At 41.1% G+C, this 20,098-nt stretch overlaps 1 protein-coding gene and 1 long non-coding RNA gene across 2 annotated transcripts in view; both read right to left on the bottom strand.

Moving 5' to 3' along the window:
* The window catches only part of Ppm1h (protein phosphatase, Mg2+/Mn2+ dependent 1H), a 261,180-nt gene that overhangs the window by 69,858 nt on the left and 171,224 nt on the right, over nucleotides 1-20,098 (bottom strand). The window contains exon 6 of the mRNA XM_005328684.5: nucleotides 3,112-3,230. Within this exon, the coding sequence (XP_005328741.1) occupies nucleotides 3,112-3,230 (119 nt within the window). The remainder of the gene's footprint in view (nucleotides 1-3,111; nucleotides 3,231-20,098) is intronic.
* LOC144378632 (uncharacterized) lies at nucleotides 4,347-20,097 on the bottom strand. Its single transcript, XR_013440541.1, has 2 exons — nucleotides 14,940-20,097; nucleotides 4,347-9,720 (listed from the first exon to the last, which is right to left on the bottom strand). It is a non-coding gene; the product is annotated as an uncharacterized LOC144378632 (long non-coding RNA).

Raw genomic sequence — 20,098 nt, 5'->3', positions numbered from 1 at the left:
TAAATCTCTGCTTGTAACTCTCCTTGTGAGCCAACAGCCATGTTGGGAATTATACTGAAAACAAATCAAATCATGTCTGACTGAAGCCATTCTCGGTCTTGGCTTCTCAATTATTTAGTACCTTCTGTGAAGTTCCATGCAATTAAAAACAGCCCACTTATGGGCTGCTTATCTGCATAGGACCCTGCTAACACAGAGAGACAGAGAGAAAGATGGGGGTGGGGAGAGAAAATATGTGCACGTAACGTTGGGTATAATCTAGTTCTGAATTTACCTGCATTGAGAAAGTTATAAAATGAGGGAAATCTTTAGATGTGTGTTTCAGGAAAAATGTATAAGCCACTCCAAAAGGGGGAAAAATACAGCTTCATGGGAATATAAAACACTAACCTTATCACATGGTTTGAGTGGACCCTTTACAGCCTTTGAAAGCATCTTGCCCATTAAAGTGATGATGCCTCTCATCTCATTAGAAGTGCTTTCCAAAGCTAGTAACAATATATTGTTCTCCCCGCCCCAGATGAATTGACACTAAGCAGCTGCAACAAAGACACTCGTCCAAACAAGTCCTAGGCATGCCATTAACCAAGTTTGTGTTGACTGCTTAGATCTCATTTGCCTTCCTGGCACAGAAAGAACATCCAGACACACTTGCCTCAAGCTCAACGTGTCTCCAATGCAAACCCATTATTCCTGCCTTTCTCTTTGACTGTCCACGACACTGACCTGTAGGCTTCGCCTACTGCCAAATAAACCCCTCTACTTTCAGCCAATAGATAACTGCTTTCTATCTACTCTGGGTCAGCACAGGACTAAGCACTGGGTGCCTGCCTCATGAGGAACCTACAGGCTAATGGAAAAGACGTATTTAAATACGTAATTGTAGTCATCAAAGACTGACCTCTAAATAATTTTCTTTTTTTGTTGATTTCCTCTCTCTTGTTTTCTGCTTCCATCTCTCTATTTAGTGCTTGAGACTATATACATTTATATATTTCTATGATAACTTTTCCATGAGTTCCTAAATCTGCTTTCTAAAGTCAGTCTCTTAAGATACCCTCACAAAAATATTGCTTTCATTTATTTCTTCTTTTCAGAAATTCACAAGATCAACCTAATAGTCTCTCCCTCAGCAAATCACCCATTTCTCTATCTGGCTTTGTATGGTCTCTTAGTACAAGTTCAATGTGTTTCTCACAATCTCTCCTCTTGTATTTAACCATTTTCCTTATTGTCTTTTTAGATATATCCTCCCACCTCCTTTTAAACATGTTTACAACCATGGCTTCATAATCTTTCCATCTTTTCAAATTGTACAACACCCAGACCAAACTGTCATGAGTATTTCCGAATGACACTAGCCCTCATCTTAAACATCTCTGCAAGAAGTGCTGATATTGTTGATTGAATACAAATGGATTTATAAGAAAACCCAGTCAGGATTAGAATAATGACTCTAGGATATAAAAATCCAGAGCTGCAAATATGGTGAACCCATTTTTGATAAATCCATTTACTTTTTAGAAAAGGGGCAAATATTTTTGGCTCTGTGGGTTACCCAGACTCCGCTCTAACTACTCAACTGCCCTGCATTGGGGTGAAGGCAGCTATAGTTCAAATGTAAACAAAGGGGTGGAGCTGTATTGAGAAGAGAATTATTTACAGATACAGATGGTGAGCCGACTTTGGCTTTCCAGCAATAGTTTGCTGACCTCATTCTAGACAAAGAAAAGTGGATCTGGGTGAGGATCTGCTTTTTCCAGAGGGTAAAGAACAACTAAAGGTCCCTTAGATGAGCCTCTTATGGGTAGTTCAATTTGTTCCTTTATGACAATATGTGTCCTAGAAGTAGGTCCCCAGCCTGAAAGTCATCAGCATGGGAATCTTGGCTCTGACCATCTGTTCACAATGAAGAGGGACAGTAAAAGCTATGGCCCTGCTTTTGTGGGAGACGTGGTAAGGAGAGTCAACGACTTCATTCTTCTATTATCCTCCAGACTGACAAGAGGCTCCCTCATTAGATCTCAGGACGTAAGAGTAAATCCTCCACATTTCTGCATGTAAGGCTCTGCTCCTTCATTGAATCCTTATTCCAACCCCATAATGTGTAAGAACTTGTTACCTGTTTACTACTCTTCTGAAGAGACAAGAGGTCTTAGTCAACATGACACTCAGGTGTGTTTGGGGAACAAGACACCCCATGTCAAGAGTTCTTATATCAATCTGAATGTGATCAAATATAGTGGATCCTTCACATCTGCAGGTGTCATTTCTATGGTGTCAATCAACGTGGATGGAAAATTTTTTTTTAAAGTATCTATAGTGAATATGTCCAACTTTTTTTCTTCACCTTTACTTCCTATGATACAGTGTAGCAACTTTTCATATAGAATTTACACTGCATTAGATATATTAAGTAATTGAGAGATGACTTCAAGTATACAGGAAGGAAGATGTACATTGGCTACATGCAAATACTATACCATTTTATATAAGGTAGTTGAACATCCTGGAATTTTGGTATCTGTAGGGGATCCTGGAACTCATTTATTACAGATTGAGGAATGAATAAAGCACATTGTCTTGAATCTTTATAATGATCCTCAGAGAGCATATCTTTTCTTCACTTTATCCATGGAAAAATAGGCTCTAGGCATTAAGTAGAAAATCAGAATCAAGATTCTGCTCATTTAGAAAGTCAAGAGTCAGGATTCAAATTCAAGCCACTTTGGCTCAATAAATCCTCGGCAGATTCCTTAAATCCTCTCTACCTATTTAATAACCCTGGCCTAAGAGCATAAAGCTTAATGTGTTTTATAAGGCCCCAAATGATTGTTCCATGCAAAGTGAGGAATTAAGTCACATGCAGAGAGAGGGTCCAGTATCCCCAAGGAGGGCCTCCAAGAAGAGAGAGAAACCATTGCCTGCGATTTCAGAACTGGTCTTAAGTGAGAAATACAGAAACAGTCACAGACTCGTGTCCTTCACCACAAACTCAGGTCTCTGGCTGCACATCCTGACACCAACTGCATAAGTGGCTTTTCACAGTGGTGACGCTTCCTATGCACACCCACTGCAGTGGTACTGGGGAGGAGGGAGGTGTATTCTTACCAGCCTGTCATATTAAAGTCCCTGTAGAGCATCTTCTTTCCAAGTTCCTTTCTCTGTACTCTCCTTGGAAACTCCAAATGTGTGAACTCATTTCCCAGCAAGTGAGGCTGCATGAATGCCTAATATTAAAAAAAAAGAAAGAAAGAAAAGAAAGAAAGCCACACACATTTAAGGATGTTTTATAAATTGAGACAGGCCATAGTTCATAAACAAGAAAATCATCTCATATTTTAAGGGAAATAAATAAATTTCAGCATTTAAACACTAATAGAAGATGACCAAATAGAAATCTTTCACTTAATAAAGGGATGTCACTTTTTCATTTAGAATGAAATATTGCTATCAGAGACACATAGAATGAAAGTTGTAATGAAAAGAAACTGAGCTCCAAAGTTCACAGATGGCTCACTATCCTGAATGGCACATGGTGAGGTAGAAGGCAAGCACTCTTACCCCGACTCTCTTTGCTCTCATCTCCTTTATACCTGCAGTTACCATGGCCTTGCCTTTGAAAGCTGCATGTGAGTCTCCAATAAACACAGGGCTTGAGGCTGCAGGGTGGGGCCAGATTCACCAGACAGGAACATTTTTCTGGACCCCCTCCAGTTTGTACTGCAGTCATTTCTCCTGTCATTGGAAGATTATTCCGGAGCAGATGGCTTCTCCCCCCGCCCTCCCCCCCACCCAATCTCTGTTCACAGGACCAAAGTCTTGAGCAAACAGCCACTTAGGGAATTGCTTTGAAAAAAACAAACAGTCTCATTGTCACATTTAGAATTCAAATCTGGCTGTCCAAGAGCTGGAATGCTCCTGTTTTAACATCCCTGCTCAGGGGCCACACACTGTAAGCGTACCTACACTAGAACTTCCCGCATCACGCCTGACGCCTACATAATACCAGAGTGGTGGGATGGATCGTCTCTCTTCATTGGCAGGGAAAAGAGTGGGCAGAGCACATCATGGCCTGGCACTGTGGGAAAACAAGGGATCCCTACCGCCAGACAGATGGTCATATCCTCAGTTTATAGGAATAGGTTGAATAATCCTTATTTGAAATTTTTTGGTCCATGAAGTACTTAGAATTTTTTTTAAAAATATTTCAATACACCTAATGAGGCATCTTGGGAATGGGTCCCAAGTTTAAATACAAAGTTCACTTATGTTTCATATGTATCTTATACACATATCCTGGGGGTAATTTTATATAGTATTTTTTTTTAAAGAGAGAGAGAGAGAGAGAGAGAGAGAGAGAGAGAGAGAGAGAATTTTAATATTTATTTTTTAGTTTTTGGTGGACACAACATCTTTGTTTGTATGTGGTGCTGAGGATGGAACCCAGGCCACACGCATGCCAGGCGAGCGCGCTACTGCTTGAGCCACATCCCCAGCCCAATTTTATATAGTATTTTCTTGTGTGCCTATGTTTGGAGTACAATCTGTCATGTGAGGTCAAGGTGGAATTTTCCATTTGTGGCATTATGTCAGTGCTTAGAATTTTTCAGATTTTTAGAGAATTTCAGGTTTTGGGATTTTTTTATATTAGGGATGTTCAACCTACAACAGACAGCTCTCATAGTCTCCTTCCCAGGACCAGAGGCCAGCAGATCTTCCACTGGTGCTCATAGTGATTTGGAGGTACTAGTTAGACATTAGGCACTGGAAATTAAGTTTATCAGGAGCCAAGAGAAGCAAGTTGAATTGTCTACCAGGCTGGTCATGTTTGGCCACTGGTGGAACTCTGAGGCAGTAGTTCTGGGCAGGTGTGGGCCGGACAGAATGGGGTGACAGGACAGGATAACTGAGGCTGAGAGACTTGTGTTTTTCCTGTCTGAAGCAGGTTCCAGATCTGGTGGGAATTCTGGAGGGTCTGAAACTCTGTGGGAGGTGAGACTTGTGCTGCTGCTGATTACCAAGAAAGCTTTAATTCTGGATTTTATAGAGAAGTTCTCCTGGGAAGGAGGAAAGGAACTTATATGCAAAAGGGCAGGTCAGTGATATGGGCTACATATGAGACATATGAGTCTGCATTCAAGATAGCCCTTCTATCCCTCACACTTATTTAAAAAAAACAGCAGGAGAGACACAGAAGGCAGCTTGGGTCAGCATATACAGTTAAATAATAAATGAAATACAGATTTGCACACAGAATTTATAAACTACATTTATAAACTGTGATTTTAGTGGGTGGTTTAATTTCATAATTTCCTTACCTATAAAATGAGATTAATTGTATATTTTTATAATTAAGTGAAATATCTCTAAGGTACTGATCAGGGTTGTATTTGCTCAAAAACAATAACTATTATAGCCATTTCATGATTATTGAGTCCTATCACATCCCGAGTCTATGCTCAGAGACTTGTGTGTTTCATCTCATCCTCCAACAACCACATGGGCAGGAACAGCTACTTAATTTGCCGGGTCCAGTGCGAAATGAAAATATGGAGCCTCTGTTCAAAATTAAAAATTTCAAGGAAGGCACTGTGTACATTAAGCCAAACACAAGCCCTGTGTGACTGTACAAGAAGTCCAGCCATTTTGAAGGGTAGAGAACATTTTACTCCTCTTTTATTTTGGTCCACCAATGAAAACTAAGGAATAGAGGTTTAAGTAGTCAGTCAACAGAAGCATCTGTTGTGTATCCTTTATCAAGTTTCAGAACTTTGAGACTATATGAGCATGGAGTTTTGATCCATTGCAGTTTCTACCTGCAAGCTGGAATCAACACTGATTGATTTAGGGGTTACCATCTGCCTTATACTAGGGACTTGATACATGTCATCTTAGTCATTTAATACTACAAAGCCTACATCACAGAACTGACTTACAAATGAGGAAACTAAGTCTCAGAAAGGTTAAGACCCTAACCCAAGGTCATCAGCTAGGACTGAATGGTTCTATAGCCTGAGTTTAACATCCTCCTCAAAACCCCATCCTATCACCCTATGGTAACCCTTCTATCCCTCACAGTTATTTAAAACAAAAAAACAAAAACAACAACAACAACAAAAAAAAACAGCAGGAGAGACACAGAAGGCCTGTGAACATTTACTCCTAGACCATGCAGCCTGAGTCAGCAGATACAGTTAAATTATAAATGAAATACAGATTTGCACACAGAATGGTTGCAAGGATGTTCCTGACATTATTCTTAACAGCAAATAACTAGAGAAAAATCATTTAATAATGAGTGACTAAATAAACTAGCATAAATTCATTCCAAGGAACTCCATGTTATCATTTAAGATGATACTACAGAGAATATGCAACGACTCACCAGAGTTGATTTCACTGTACGAAGGAGGTTAACAAATACTACGTGTATGTACAAGAGCATAAGTTTACATGTGTCATGTCATGTATACACAGATCTACATATTAAGTATATATGTATGTAAAAATGAGTGTGTGCTATGGTGTGGATGTGTCTAAAATTCATGTGCTGTAAACAATCCCCCAATGCCGTCTGCTGGGAGGTATTTAGGTCCTGGGGCTCAGCACTTGTGCCTGGCTAATGCTGCTATAAAAAGGACCCATGGGAGTAGATCTCTCTTTCCTTCTGCCTTCTGCAGGTGAGGACATAGCAAATAGGTCCATACCAGATTGCTGGCACCTTGATCTTGGACTTCCAGACTGCAGAAATGTGAGAAAGAAATTTTTTCTTCTTTATACACTACCCAGTATGTGGTATTCTGTTATATCAGCACAAAATGGACTACGATAGCATGAGTGTATAAATAGATACACAACATATATGTGCATTAGTGACAAACCAGACAGGACCCAAAGAACATTTCTGAGCACATTTCTTCACATGATGAAGAGGGTGATGGATTTTGGGACATGTTACACCCAAAATGACATTTGGCACTTCAGGAAACAAGTAGAAGTAGGCTGCTATGGTTTGAAAGCATCCGTCAAAAACCAGTGTATTGAAGGCTTGGTCATTAGCCTCTGGTGCTAGACTGAGATCTCTGAGACTGTGAGCAAAAATGAACCTTTCCTCCTTTTAGATTGATTTATCTCAGGTACCTGTTACAATGGCAGGAAGCTGACTCACACAGTGACCATGAACACTAGAAAGAATTCTTCCTACCTCTTTCCCCAAAGCAGGCCATAAAATTTAGATGACTGTCTTCTGAAATTGGTTGTAAGACACTCATTCCATACCCTGCTCCATACCCAGGGGAAAGGAATGTCACACAAGGATGCCAAGAAAATTCTAAAAGAACAGGCCTTGCTGAGCTAATCCCCTTCTCCCAGGTAACGACCATTAGATCATAAACCTTCCAATCTCCAATCAAATTTATACATGACTGTCCATAAAAATAAGTCTTCTTTGTTTCTTTGGCTCTTTATTTCCAAAGGATTTTGTATCACAAGCAATTTATATTAAATACATTTTAGACTTTTCTCTTAATTTGTTCATGGCTATTGGCCATGAACCCAGAAATGGGTAAGAACAACAACAACATTCGTTCTCTCTTACAAGGGAAGTGTGAAGTTTGAGGCACTATGCCTGTTAACAGATGAGCGGACCTGTGGGTGGTGCCTTAACCAGGTACCCTTGTGCCATTTTTTGTTGGTATATGTTTGCCTGGGCAGCTGCATCAGAGGATCTGTTGAGGCAGGTGCTTGCAGGTTAGCTGGCAACTCCTCAGTGGCTTTGTTATCTGCAGGGGCTGCTTCACCTCTCCTTTGAGGATGTGCATGTTCAAAGGAGGCTTGAATTCTGTGTCACCTGTGGTCGGTAGCCTCCTCACATGTGAAGTCTTTCACAATCTCAACAGAGTGTTTTCTATACAAAATACTGTATTTCATCCAATCTAAGATGCCATTTATTAAATGCACCATAATTTTATGATCTCTAAGAAAATAAGAGCTGCCAATTAAATTGTGCTCAATGCTTTCTTACCGTTTCAGATTTTTGTTTTGCTCATTCTGGAAGAGCTCCTTTAGACTGAAGACAAATTTTATTACCTTTTACTTTTGTGTACACTTAGTAAAGGATATAGAAGCAAAGTACAGATGGTCCATGACTTACAATGGGACCACATTCCCAACATAATCCACTATAAGTTGAAAATGCCTTTAATAGTCCTAACCTACTGAACATTATAGTTGAGCAGAACATCCACTGTTCACCCTTGAGATCTGGTGGCTGGGACTGGGAGCTGTGGTTTGCTGCTGCTCCCCAGCATCATAAGAGAGTATTTCACTAGCTTGAGAAAAGAAATCAAAATTCAACACTGAAGCATGGGTTCTATTGAATGTGTATTGCTTTTACACTGTTGTAAAGTCCAAGAATCGTAAGTGGAACCATCACTAGTCAAGGACAGTCTGTGTACTGGCTCAGGTTTTCCAGAACTTTTTCACAGTTAGAATCCTACGGCTCTCATCACTTTTCGACTCGGGATCATGATGTTCATAATTTTCCACAGTGTCCTGGGTTTCACAAGAGCGCTGGTGATGCAGCACTTCTTAAATCATCCGCAACAGAACTACATGCCACAAAGCCAGCGGTGCGGAAGCTCTTAAGCCAGTTCCGCAGTCATCTAGAGCCAGCTTACCGCTGACTCCCACTTTGGGAATGTAGTTCAACAACTCTGATTCACTCCTTCCCAACTTCCTCCACACAACCAGTTTGATCCAAAGAGACTTCACAAGTGTGTCAGTTTTGTCTCCACAGTTGTTTTCCCAAGCTGATGAACCCCCATTCTGCAAACTGGTGTGATGAGGTTCAGGACATGCTGCTCTAAAATATGGCATGTTGGCATTTGAGAAAGCAGAACAGAAGAGTCTCTCTCATTTCCCCCTGGTCCTTCTCTCCTTTAGCATGTCACCAGACATGCGCTTAGAGGGGAGGAGCATCCTGATTTCTGACAACACTGGATTGCAGGAGAATCTGAATAAAGACATCTCGCTAAGTTCCCCGGAACTTATTCCCATTTGATCATAACCCTATTGTGCAATCATTCACAGTTAGAAACCTAAGGCATAAAAAATACACAAATTTACATGTTTCTTTGGAACTTCATGTTCTTATGAAGGCGCCTGAGTCCGGTACACTTTGTGGTACACAAATTTGTTTTTTGTCTTGCTAACCCCTCTTTTGTTATAGGGACTTTGCTCTCACTGTAATGGGCAAGAAAAATAAATCTTTCCTCCCTTCCAGATGCTCGCTCATGTGACATTTGCACATGCCCAAGTCATGCAACTGGTTGACAAGAACTGCAAACTATTCCAACTTCAAATATATTAAAAGTTGGGGGAAAAGTGCTTTAGCTTTGTGGGAACACTGTAATATTCTTCCCACAGTGAGACTGATGCCACACCTTGAGCATTCGCTATCTTTTTGGTGATCTTTCTTTCCCACTTACAAATGGCCATAACAGATGTGGAATGATTTTTTTTTCCTGTTGCAATCATGTCTACCATGGAATTTTGAGTAGCTCATGTGCACCTGGGGCCCATTTTACCACTCTTTCTTCTTTGAAGTCACCATCGACCTCCTAAATGGTAGGCCTGCTTCTTAACAGCACTTCAAATACTCACTGTTGTTGCCCCTGGCAGACCCTCTGGAGTTAATGGTGTTCAAGTAATACAAGTCTGAGAACCAAGGAAGAGCAGAGTGAACATATGGCTGCTTAGTGAAAAATGAGATGCTAAATCACATAGAAGGCACACAATTTGTAAAAACCACCTGTTGGTTTTCAGAGGGAGACACTGTTACTCATCAGTGTATCATTTTATGCAATCATCATGAAAGCTTATAAATGGTCTCATATGTACACATTTACATATGTACATATGTTCAATGTCATTGAAATATCTAAAATGTTATTTAAGTATTTCCTTTATAACTAACCCATATTTGTGAATCTTCTACCATTGAACATTTATTTTATTTTTTTAAAGAAGTGCTGGGAAGGCTGGGGTTGTGGCTCAAGTGGTAAAGTGCTCGCCTAGCACGCCTGAGGCACCGGGTTCGACCCTCAGCACCGCATAAAAATAAAATAAAGATATCGTGTCCACTTAAAGCTAAAAAATAAATGTTAAAAAAAAAAAAAAGAAGTGCTGGGGATTGATCCCAGGACCACATGCTCCTAGGCAAGTGCTCTACTCTGAGCCACGCTCCCAATTCAGGTTACTCATATATTTTAAAAACTCTCCAAATTACTAGTTTTGAGAAACCGTGGGTCTTGAGGTTACTTACATTGCCTACTAGTGAATATAAAATGTTTCCTCATTTTCTTTCTCTTTTTAATAAATTTTCTTCCTGCTACTTTGTGGTTAGCTGGCCAGTGAATAGTGTCAGCTTTTTTAAAAAAAGTTAAGAGATTTACTGCTCCTTGTTCTAGTAATTTTAGGGAAATCTAAAGTCACTGGGAGGAATTAAACAAGCAGGGACCTGGCTTCTATGAAGGGGATGCAGAAGCCCAGAGAGTCCCTAAAAGGCCAGCATGGAGTCACTTACTTAGCAGAAGTAGAGGGGCCTTAAAACCTAGGAATCTGGAAAGTTCTTAGTACTTGCTCAATATTCAAGTGCCATGATTCACACTGACTTGTCCTGCTGGAGGGACTGCTCACATCAGCATTCAGGAGACCTGAGTCCCAAAGCCACTTTACTTTCACATTCACTCTAAGCAACAAACACCACATTTAAAGTCTGTAAAATGTAGGGGAACTTGTTAAGTTGTATTAAGCAATAAAACCTAATGATTTCCTGGCTCAAAACTTGTAAGATACATGAATCATTTCAGCATGATTTACCCCACTGCCTGTACCTGGACCGTTTGTAAATGCGTATACATGATGATAGCTTCTTTTCAAGCACATTTCACTGGGATGCTGACCTCTTAAAAGTGTGGGCTGAATCCCAGCTGGGATCAAGCACACATAAGAACGCAAATCCACCTGCAATATAATTCTGGACACTCTTCTAAATGTTCCTTATTTATCTGATATGCTGGATATACTTTAGATTTTTTTTCTTCAGTGATGTTACTTGGAGGTACACATGTTAGAAACATCTGAGAGTGATGCAAGTTAGTAAAATAAACCTCTGGGTTTAAGTGAACATCAGCTAACACTTCATATGTTCATGATTTTTAAAATTTTAGCTTAACCTAGCACCTAACATAGTAAAGGCTTTAAGTAAGTTATCTGTTGGAAAATGGACACAGAATATTCTCACCTGTTTTACACAACTACAGTTTAGTGATTATTTAAAACTATAAAAAGTAACATAGCTTCCTATCTTTTGAAAAAGTTAAAGGTTTGTTTTTTTTTTTTTTTTTTTTTGGTACCAGAGATTGAACTCAGGGGCACTCGACCACTGAGCCACATCCCCAGCCCTATTTTATATTTCATTTAGAGACAGGGTTTCACTGAGTTGCTTAGTACCTTGCAGTTGCTGAGGTTGGCTTTGAACTCGTGATCCTCCTGCCTCAGCCTCCCGAGCCATTAGGTTTACACGTGTGTGCCACTGAAAAAGTTAAAACTAAAACCCATGGCATGTAAAAACAATCTTGGACACAAACAATCTTTTCTCATTTGATAGAAATATTCCCATAAATCATGTGAATGTGACTGCAGTTATACTATTTTAAATCCCATGATATTTCACCATGCTAAGGATATAATAAGACTATGTCTCTTCTCTACTTAATGAGCATGCAGACTAGAAACCCAGAAATTAGCATTTTATACTACAGTGCAATTTAAAGTGTGCTAGCCTGCTCTGTGTAAAAAAACTGAACCTCTTTTCCCACACTCTCATCCTAGATGTTGAGGCTTTCCTTCAAGGATCCATAATAGAATGTTCCTGAAAAAAAGGTATGGAGGGATACCTCAAGTTCATGTGTGTACCACAAATATTACCTGGAGGAAAAAAGCCTGGTAACCAGCACTCTAGAACCACTAAAGACAAGTCACCAAGACTTAAGAATTCTGGAAAGACACAGGTTTGCTAAAGAGAAGGTATATCCTTGTCACTTCTTGGGCAGCAAATAAGGACAAGCTTATTGACAGATCTGATTAGGGACAAGAAGGACATCGTCTCTCTGTAAAGGATGTTGGAAAAACCTACTATACCATGGCAGGACACCAGAATTGGGGCAGGGAGACTGGATGTCTTCTTATGGCTATAAGCTCTTCTAGTTGTAGGCAGAAAGGAGACAGAAAAGAGTACTGTGTTTGAAAAGGATGTTGTTGTGTCCCATCCCAAAGAGAGTCTGTAGATACCCAGAGCAAGAGGAGACACCTTCTGGAACTTTTCAGTAAGCTCTCAACTTGAGCAGAGGAAGAACAAAGGTCTGAGTAGGGGAGGAATCTGGACCGGGACCTGTCTTACTCAAGAGCACATGAACCTGAGTGCTCCTCTCCTGGGCTGGGGGAAACTTTGAGAACCTTGGCAAGGTTGAAGAACAGGAAGCTGGAGCAGGCAACCCAGACCCAGGGAAGGAAACCGGGCCTGGTTGTGGGAGCAGACCAAGGTGACTGGAGCTGCAGCTGAGGGCTGAATAGGGGCTTCCAGGGGACATAGAAACCGTGGGTCTTGAGGTTACTTACAATTGCCTGCTAGTGAACACAAAATGCTTCCTCATTTTCTTTCTCTTTTTAATAAACTTTCTTCCTGCTACTTTGTGGTCAGCTGGCCAGTGAATAGTGTCAGCTGAGGAGGAAACTGTCTCAGCTTTTGGGGAATCCAACCAAAGGAATTCACGTAACCAACATGTGAGCTCCAGCATGTACCAAGCACCAGGGGCCAGGGTTTCAAAGAGCAAGGAAAGAGACACCTCTTCTCATAGTTCACTCACTAGCAAGGAGATGAAGAAAGGTTTATGGGCAAAATGGTGATATGTCTAGGGACTAAGGGACAAAGAGTGGGGCACACACCAGGTAGATAGATGTCAGAGACAATCTGCAAAGGATTTTAGGAGCTGGTCAGTCAAGGACTCTGGGGAGAGTGCCGCCAGAGCAAAGGCAAAAAAAAAAAAAAAGTGGGGAGCAGCTCACTGTCCAGAGGTGGACACAGTGTCCAGAGTTGCTCTTAGAACATGTGGGGCAAAGAGGTGGCAAGAGTGTGGCTTTCTGCAGGACACCAAAAAAGGTCCTCCGGCAAAGGCTAATATACAATTAGATGATAGATTCATATAGTTGCATAAAGCAGAAGTATTTAAAAAACCTTCAGTGAAGTATAAGATATATGGAAATATGCTTATATCATACATGTACAGGCTGATGAATTTTCACAAAGCGACCACCCCCACAGAGCTAGTGTTTAGATTAAACAGAACATGCCAGGAGTCTATCCAATCACTGCCGCTTCTCTGCTTGGATCAGCTTTACCTATTTCTGTACTTTGTTTGGAATCCTACAGGATGCCCCCTCTGCTTTGTTAAGTCTGTGAGATTCATCCATGCTGTGCATAGTCACAATTGATGCCATACAGTATTCCATCCTGTGACTGTGCCAAAATTTATTTACTCATCCAACTCTCCATGGACACTTGGACAGTTACCAGTGTGGGCTATTATAAGCAGTGCTGCTCTGCACATTCGAGTCTTTTGGTGAACATTTGTACACAGTTCTGCTAGGTACATACCGAGGAGTGGAACTGCTGGGCCAGGGCATGTTCTGGTTTAGGACTGACTGCCAAGCCCTTTCCCAAAGGAGTTGTTCCAATTTCCATTCCCATCAGCAGAATATGGAAAGTAAAAATTCTTATGTGTTCCATAAGATGGCGAATCCCACACAGGCAGTATTTTGTAAAGTCCTCTAGCTAAAACTCTCAGATAAACTAATTTTTCAATGTTCAGACCTCTGAGTGTTTGGAAGGAAGTTATCAAAAGGAAGAATTTCAGTGTCTAATACAAAAATCTCTCCTTTTTTTTTTTTTTTTTTTCCTTTAGGGAGAAAAGACTCTCATCAGACTATAAGAGGAGCATTGGAAGTCATATAATTCAAGATGATTTATCATGTAGAAGTCTAAGGTCAAGAATGAAATGAAATTAATAATGTCAGCCAAGCCACTGGTGGTCACGCTAATAGTTAAATGAGAAAGCTCTTCCAGGGCCAAGGCTGCTCACCTGATTTTACAGAGAAGGAATAGAATATTTTGGTTTGGGTTAAAAAAGTGAAGGGAAAATGTGAAATGGCTGAGTTCTTAATAAGTATGGGTTTAGAATCTTTCATGAAAAATTCTCATTCATAATTTGTCCTTCAAACATCTCAAAGTAGCAAGAATCAAGTTTGTATATGTAAGTTGTTATAGAACTGAATACTGATGATACTCTGCCTGGTTTATGTGGTTTCCAAGAAAAACACACAATGACATTTCTGCATAAATATGATAAATGTCACAACAGCTTTGAGCCTGCCATTATTTAATTAGAAAATCTGCAACTCACATGCATTGTCATGAAAGGGGATTAAACAGGGAAGGAGATGGCTTTGGGTGGATTTTTTTCCTCGAGATTTGTACATTTTCCAGGGAGTAAAACAGAGAGCTGTCTCTTTGTGTCTAAAGCCAGGCTGGCCAGTTTAATCCTGCTCTCAAGGTGAAGTGGGATGCGAGGGTGATGAACCTGTCCATTTTACTCATGAGTACACTTGAGCCTCGCCATGATAGCCTCCTGTCTTAAAAGCAGGCTCAGGTTTAAGGAATACTTCAGTGGAGATAACTCTTGTGCAGGAAAAATCCCAGTGAGCCAAGAGGCTGATTCACTTGAAGTTTTTCCAAGATTCACACCAGGGAGAACAGACAAACAGAATGAGGCGGCACAGAGAGCCGGGACAGTTCCAAGGACACTGCAAGAAATCACCTCAGATAATGTTGCACTTGCGTGTATCAAATGTGTATTTGAAACCCACTTTCATCTCTTCTGTGCATTGCCCTTGATGAAAAACAACTGCAGACTTGGATTATTCTGCAAGGACAGAAGTACATTATTGGAAGGTTTGATGATACCAGCACATCTTAATGTAATCAAATCAGAGTTTATAAATATGTCTAGGCAGAACAGAGGGAAAGCCATCACTCTCACACCTCGGGGCTGTAGAGGTCCCCTGAGGGAGATCCGTTTCTGGCTATCACCTGAAGCGAACGTGGGGGCAATTTCTTGGAGGCTTTGGCATTCGAGTATTGAATGCTGCTGAGAAACACCCAGAAACCAGACCCCCTTCCCTCCTACCTGAGCCTGATTCCATTCAAAACACTCTGTCTAGCTTGGTGGACCCTCTTACATATTTTATTTCAATCACTCTGGAAATACTAAACAAACAAACAAACAAACAAAACAAGCCCAACTACAAAAGAGCAAGGCTTTTTCATGACTGTAGGATCAGCGGCTCTCCCTGACTGCTGGGGCAGGAGGGCAGGGCCCCTGATGCCCTTGTCACACACCTGCCACATTCTGTGTGAACATGTCAAACTGGCAATCGTGCTCGATTAATCACCCAGCCTGAGAATCTACGAAACAAAGTTCACATTACCCAGAGAGCTGCACGAAGGGCCCTCTGAGGTCGGGATGCAAGACCAAACAGAATTAACGTGCCTGCCACATCCATCATTTTGTAATCTGCTTCCAGTTCTATAATCCCCCAACATCCGGACTGTGCATACCAAGAACATTCCTCACCAACGCAGACCAAAATGGCTCTTGTACAAAGGGCTCTGGCCGTCCTCCCCAGCCTAAAAACACCATTAGCCATTTCTACAAGTCAGATGCCTCTCGACTACAGGCCTCTGCTCAATGTGGCGAGGGACTTAGAAGGTTTGATAAATCTTTCACGAGTGGTTCTTCACACACTATACATATACAATTTGATTTGACCTAAGAACAAGAAATCCATTGTTAATTTTCCAGCAATATACTAACAGGGAAGAGATCATGTAACAGAAAAGGACACTACAACTATCACTCACCAAACTGTTTCACCATTACTTCCAAAGAACAGGTGTTCAGAAAACAGGAATAAGTAGGTTAATCCTAATGATTATGATTTAAAGATGCACTTAAAATCACTTACTGTAGAAATGGTCCCTGACTCACAGTGGCTGGACTTAATGATTTTTTGACTTTATAAAAGTATGAAAGCAAATCCACATGAACACTCTGGTTTTCACTTTCAGCACAGTAGGTAGCACATTACATGAGCTAGCCAATACTTTATGGTAAAACAGGTTTGTACTAAAGGATTTGCCCAACTGCAGCCTAATGTAAGTGTTGAGCTTGTGCAAGTTAAGCAACGCTAAGCTCTGATGTTTGGTAAGCTGGGGAAATTAGCCACACTATTGACTTCAGGTATTTTCAATTTATGATGAGTTTATAGGGACATAACCCATTCTAAGTTGAGAATTTTCATGGAATTACTTCTCATTTTCATTTCAGAACATGTTCTGAGTATCTCAAGGGAAATACTATTACCTGTTTCTTTTAGGAGAAAAGGAGATTCAGAGATACTGTGTGAGGGAACTGAGGTTACATAGCTTATGACTGGGGTGAGAGAAGTCCACATCACACTCTGGTTTCCTGGTTGATGCTATTTTTCAAGATCTTATGCCATGAACCTCCTAATTCTCACAAGTACTTTACCATAAAGATCTCACCACCAAATTATTTTATGCTATAAATACTCTTATTCTCTCAAATACCTTGTCACATTCACATCATTTGATTATTGTTACCAGAGCTGTTCATTTCAAAGTATACATCCCTAGATTCCTAAAGGAATGAGAAGTTGGACAACCAGGGCATTTTATGTTCTGAGCTTTTATAGCCCTGATGTCTGAAAGGAAAAATTTTAGTCATAAACTGGAGAAGTTTAGTTACAAGTTTTACTTATAATCTTATTTAGGAGTAAGAATATGGACAATGTTATCTTTTGGAAATTTAAACACTAGGCTCAATTCTGTGAGCTAATAGTGTCCACAGGAATAGTGGACAAGAGTGGTCTAAGAGTGACACCAAAATACACATTGATGTTAGCAACATTAAAAGTTGTTCTTAAGTTCAAAAGAGAAAAGGATATGGGTGTGGTTGCTGGCCATAGGGTTTTGCTATAGACTGAATGTTTGCATACCCATATAATTCATGTTAACCAGGTGGAGAAGTCCTGTAGTCCTAGAAACTTGGGAGGCTGAGGCAAGAGGCAAGAGGCAAGAGGATCTCAAGTTCAAGGCCAGCCTGGCTAACTTTGTGAGACTCTGTCTTGAAAATAAACAAATTAGCTAACAATTAATAAATGCTGGTGAAGTAGCTCTGTGAAAGAATACTTGCATGTGCAATGCCTTGGGTGCAATCCTCAGAACAGAAAAAAAAAATCACATGTTGAAGCCAAATCTCTAATGTGATGGCACTGGGAGGTGACAAAACCTTGGGAAGGTGATCGGGTCCTAAGGGTAGAGCCCTCAGGAATGGGATTTAATGCCTTTGAAAAAGAGCCTCCAGAGAGCATCCTTGTCTCTTCCACCATGAGGTTGCAAACAAAAGACAACTGTCTACGAAGCAGGAAGAAGCCCTCACTATACACTGAATTTTGTGACACCTTGAGCTTAGACTTATCAGTATCCAGATCTGTGAGATGAAAATTTCTATTGTTTATTAGTCACCCAGTCCATGGTATTTTGTTATAGTAGCCCAAACAAAGACATTTGAAGCAGTAAGGCTTTGATTCAATAAAATATAGCTAATGAGTTCTTGTGCCACGGAAGAACTGTGCACATATAATTTCATTTAATCCCTCTGTAGCCTTCTGAGGTTTTCTATCCCCATAAGTGAAGACTGGGGATCATGAAATTGCTTTGTGGAAATAATGCACACAGTTACGTGACAAAGCTGAGATCCAAAGCCACACACATCTTATTTCAACTATCCCAAAATGTGCCACTGATACTTGGAAATCTGAATAATTTCAGCCTTCTCATCCCTCCTTCAGGGCTAGCCTCCTAAGTTCATTCCTGAAACAAGAAAATAAGAAATTATTTCAAAATAAAAGGTATAAAAAGTCAGGCTATTATTAGTCATTGCCTTTAGTTAGAAAATTGACACCTGAGGGAACAGGAAATAGGTTTCAATAGGCTGAAGAAGGTGATAAAGTTGGGGTACAGAAGAGGGCAGGGGAGGTAAAGGTCTTGTGCCCTGCTGTGAGACACCCGAGAGAGGGCAGAGGAGAGAGTTCTTCTTGGCAACCATTCTGTCCTCAGTCAACAAACACTGACTCCAAATCTTCTCTGTTATGAGCCACACTGCAGGCCTCTAGACATTGCTGTAGGAGCACTGGGGACTGACTCCCTGGGAGGATTAGTGGACACTTTCCACAAGTGTCATTTGCTGGGGTCTCAAACAATGAGGGAGGATTCTCTTGGTGGAAAAGGGAAGGCAGTATAGACAAAGCATGCTTCCAAAGGCCTGGAGGTCAGAGAGACTGTGACATGTGCTGGATGTGGAAGATAGATATTTACCATGGGGTACATGGTGACAGGGCGGTGGCAACAGTGAGATGGTGTGCAGGAGGTGAGCAGGATTCTGATCAGCCAACAGCATGACTTGTGTTCTGTATGTCGTGGGCAGCCAAAGGCTTTTTGGCAGGGAGTGACAAGGTCCACATAAGATCACTTGCATGGTCCCGAATGACAGACCGGGGAAAGCCAGGCAGGTAGTGAAGAGGCCAGCTGGGATGAGCTGCATTGGAGAAATCCTTGCCGCTCCAAGGCCCTTTGTGACACTTTTGTCTATCACTCCATTTCACAAGCGATAAACCAAGGTCCAGAAAGGTTAAGAGACTTGCACAAACCTATCCAGCCCTGGAACACCAGAGCGGGGACCAGAATAAAGATCTGTGAGCTGCCGAAGCATGCCCTCCTCCTGTCTAGACAACCAAAGAAAACAAGAGGCCTAGAGTCTGGATTCTATACGAGTGGCTTTAAGGTTATCTGCCTGAGACAACAATCAAAGGCTAGAAGATAACAGTAGGTGAAAGAGGGAAGCAGATTTTCTACTGTTTTGGGATTTCTGCCTTCGCATATACCAGTAACGGTGACACAGCTTGGTTAAAAAAATAAGACATACACAGAGACCAGGGTATTGAGGGAATGGGCACAGCAACTTTATACATCAACCAAAGTGATCAGATTCAGTCTTTTTGCACAAACTGAAACTCAGAGACATGAACAAAGTCCTTTTGGAGCCATGCAGATCAATTCTTTCCTAAGAGCAGATAGTCACTGCTTGACTATGTTGTCTAAAAAAGAAATCCTGTTGGTAAGAAAGTATTTCCTTCACATACTACTATTCACAGAGATGCTCACCCCAAAGAAACTAGAATGATTACCACAGTCACTTTTAACTGAGATCCTATGCCCAACACCTGCCCCTGGACTCTGAAGACACAGATTGTTCTGTATTCCAGAAAAATGAGACTTTTAAGGAAGCAGAGCTCTCCCGTAGCCTTCTCCCGTAGCCTTCTCATGATTTCATCCCAAAGAGGAGGATCTACACACAGAATCTATTTTCAGAGTAGAAATGGATTTTATGACATCTACACTTTTCCCAAAGGGCCTTGAACTTCCCATCTGAGCATGCAGCATGATGTGTGAGAAGGATCTCAGAGCTGCCACGTGGGCAGAGGGCCTTCCTTGGGATGTGATGCAGAGCGAGTCCCTGATACCTAGAAGGTATCTGCACTCTTCAGAACTGCACTTCACACGGTGAACACCAACCCATGAAAAGAAACACAGCACATTATGTCTCCAATTGGTCACAGATGGGAGAAAATCAACCACAATAATAAATTCACGGAGGTGGAGTGTGTCGTCACACACGGAGCCAGGATGTGTGATCCAGAAGGTGTGTGTGGGGGAGTTAATGCCATATGTCGTTTGACTGCTGTGGGCCCGCTCTCATGTCCTAGCAGTGTATTCTTCCCAAATAGCTCTGATGCCATCTTTGACACCACTGCCCTCTGCCAAGCCTACATGCCT

The sequence above is a fragment of the Ictidomys tridecemlineatus genome, chromosome 6, assembly GCF_052094955.1.
Source record: "Ictidomys tridecemlineatus isolate mIctTri1 chromosome 6, mIctTri1.hap1, whole genome shotgun sequence".
Lineage (NCBI taxonomy): Eukaryota > Metazoa > Chordata > Mammalia > Rodentia > Sciuridae > Ictidomys > Ictidomys tridecemlineatus.
Note: the sequence above shows the minus strand (reverse complement) of the source record. Positions and strands in the feature narration are given on the sequence as shown.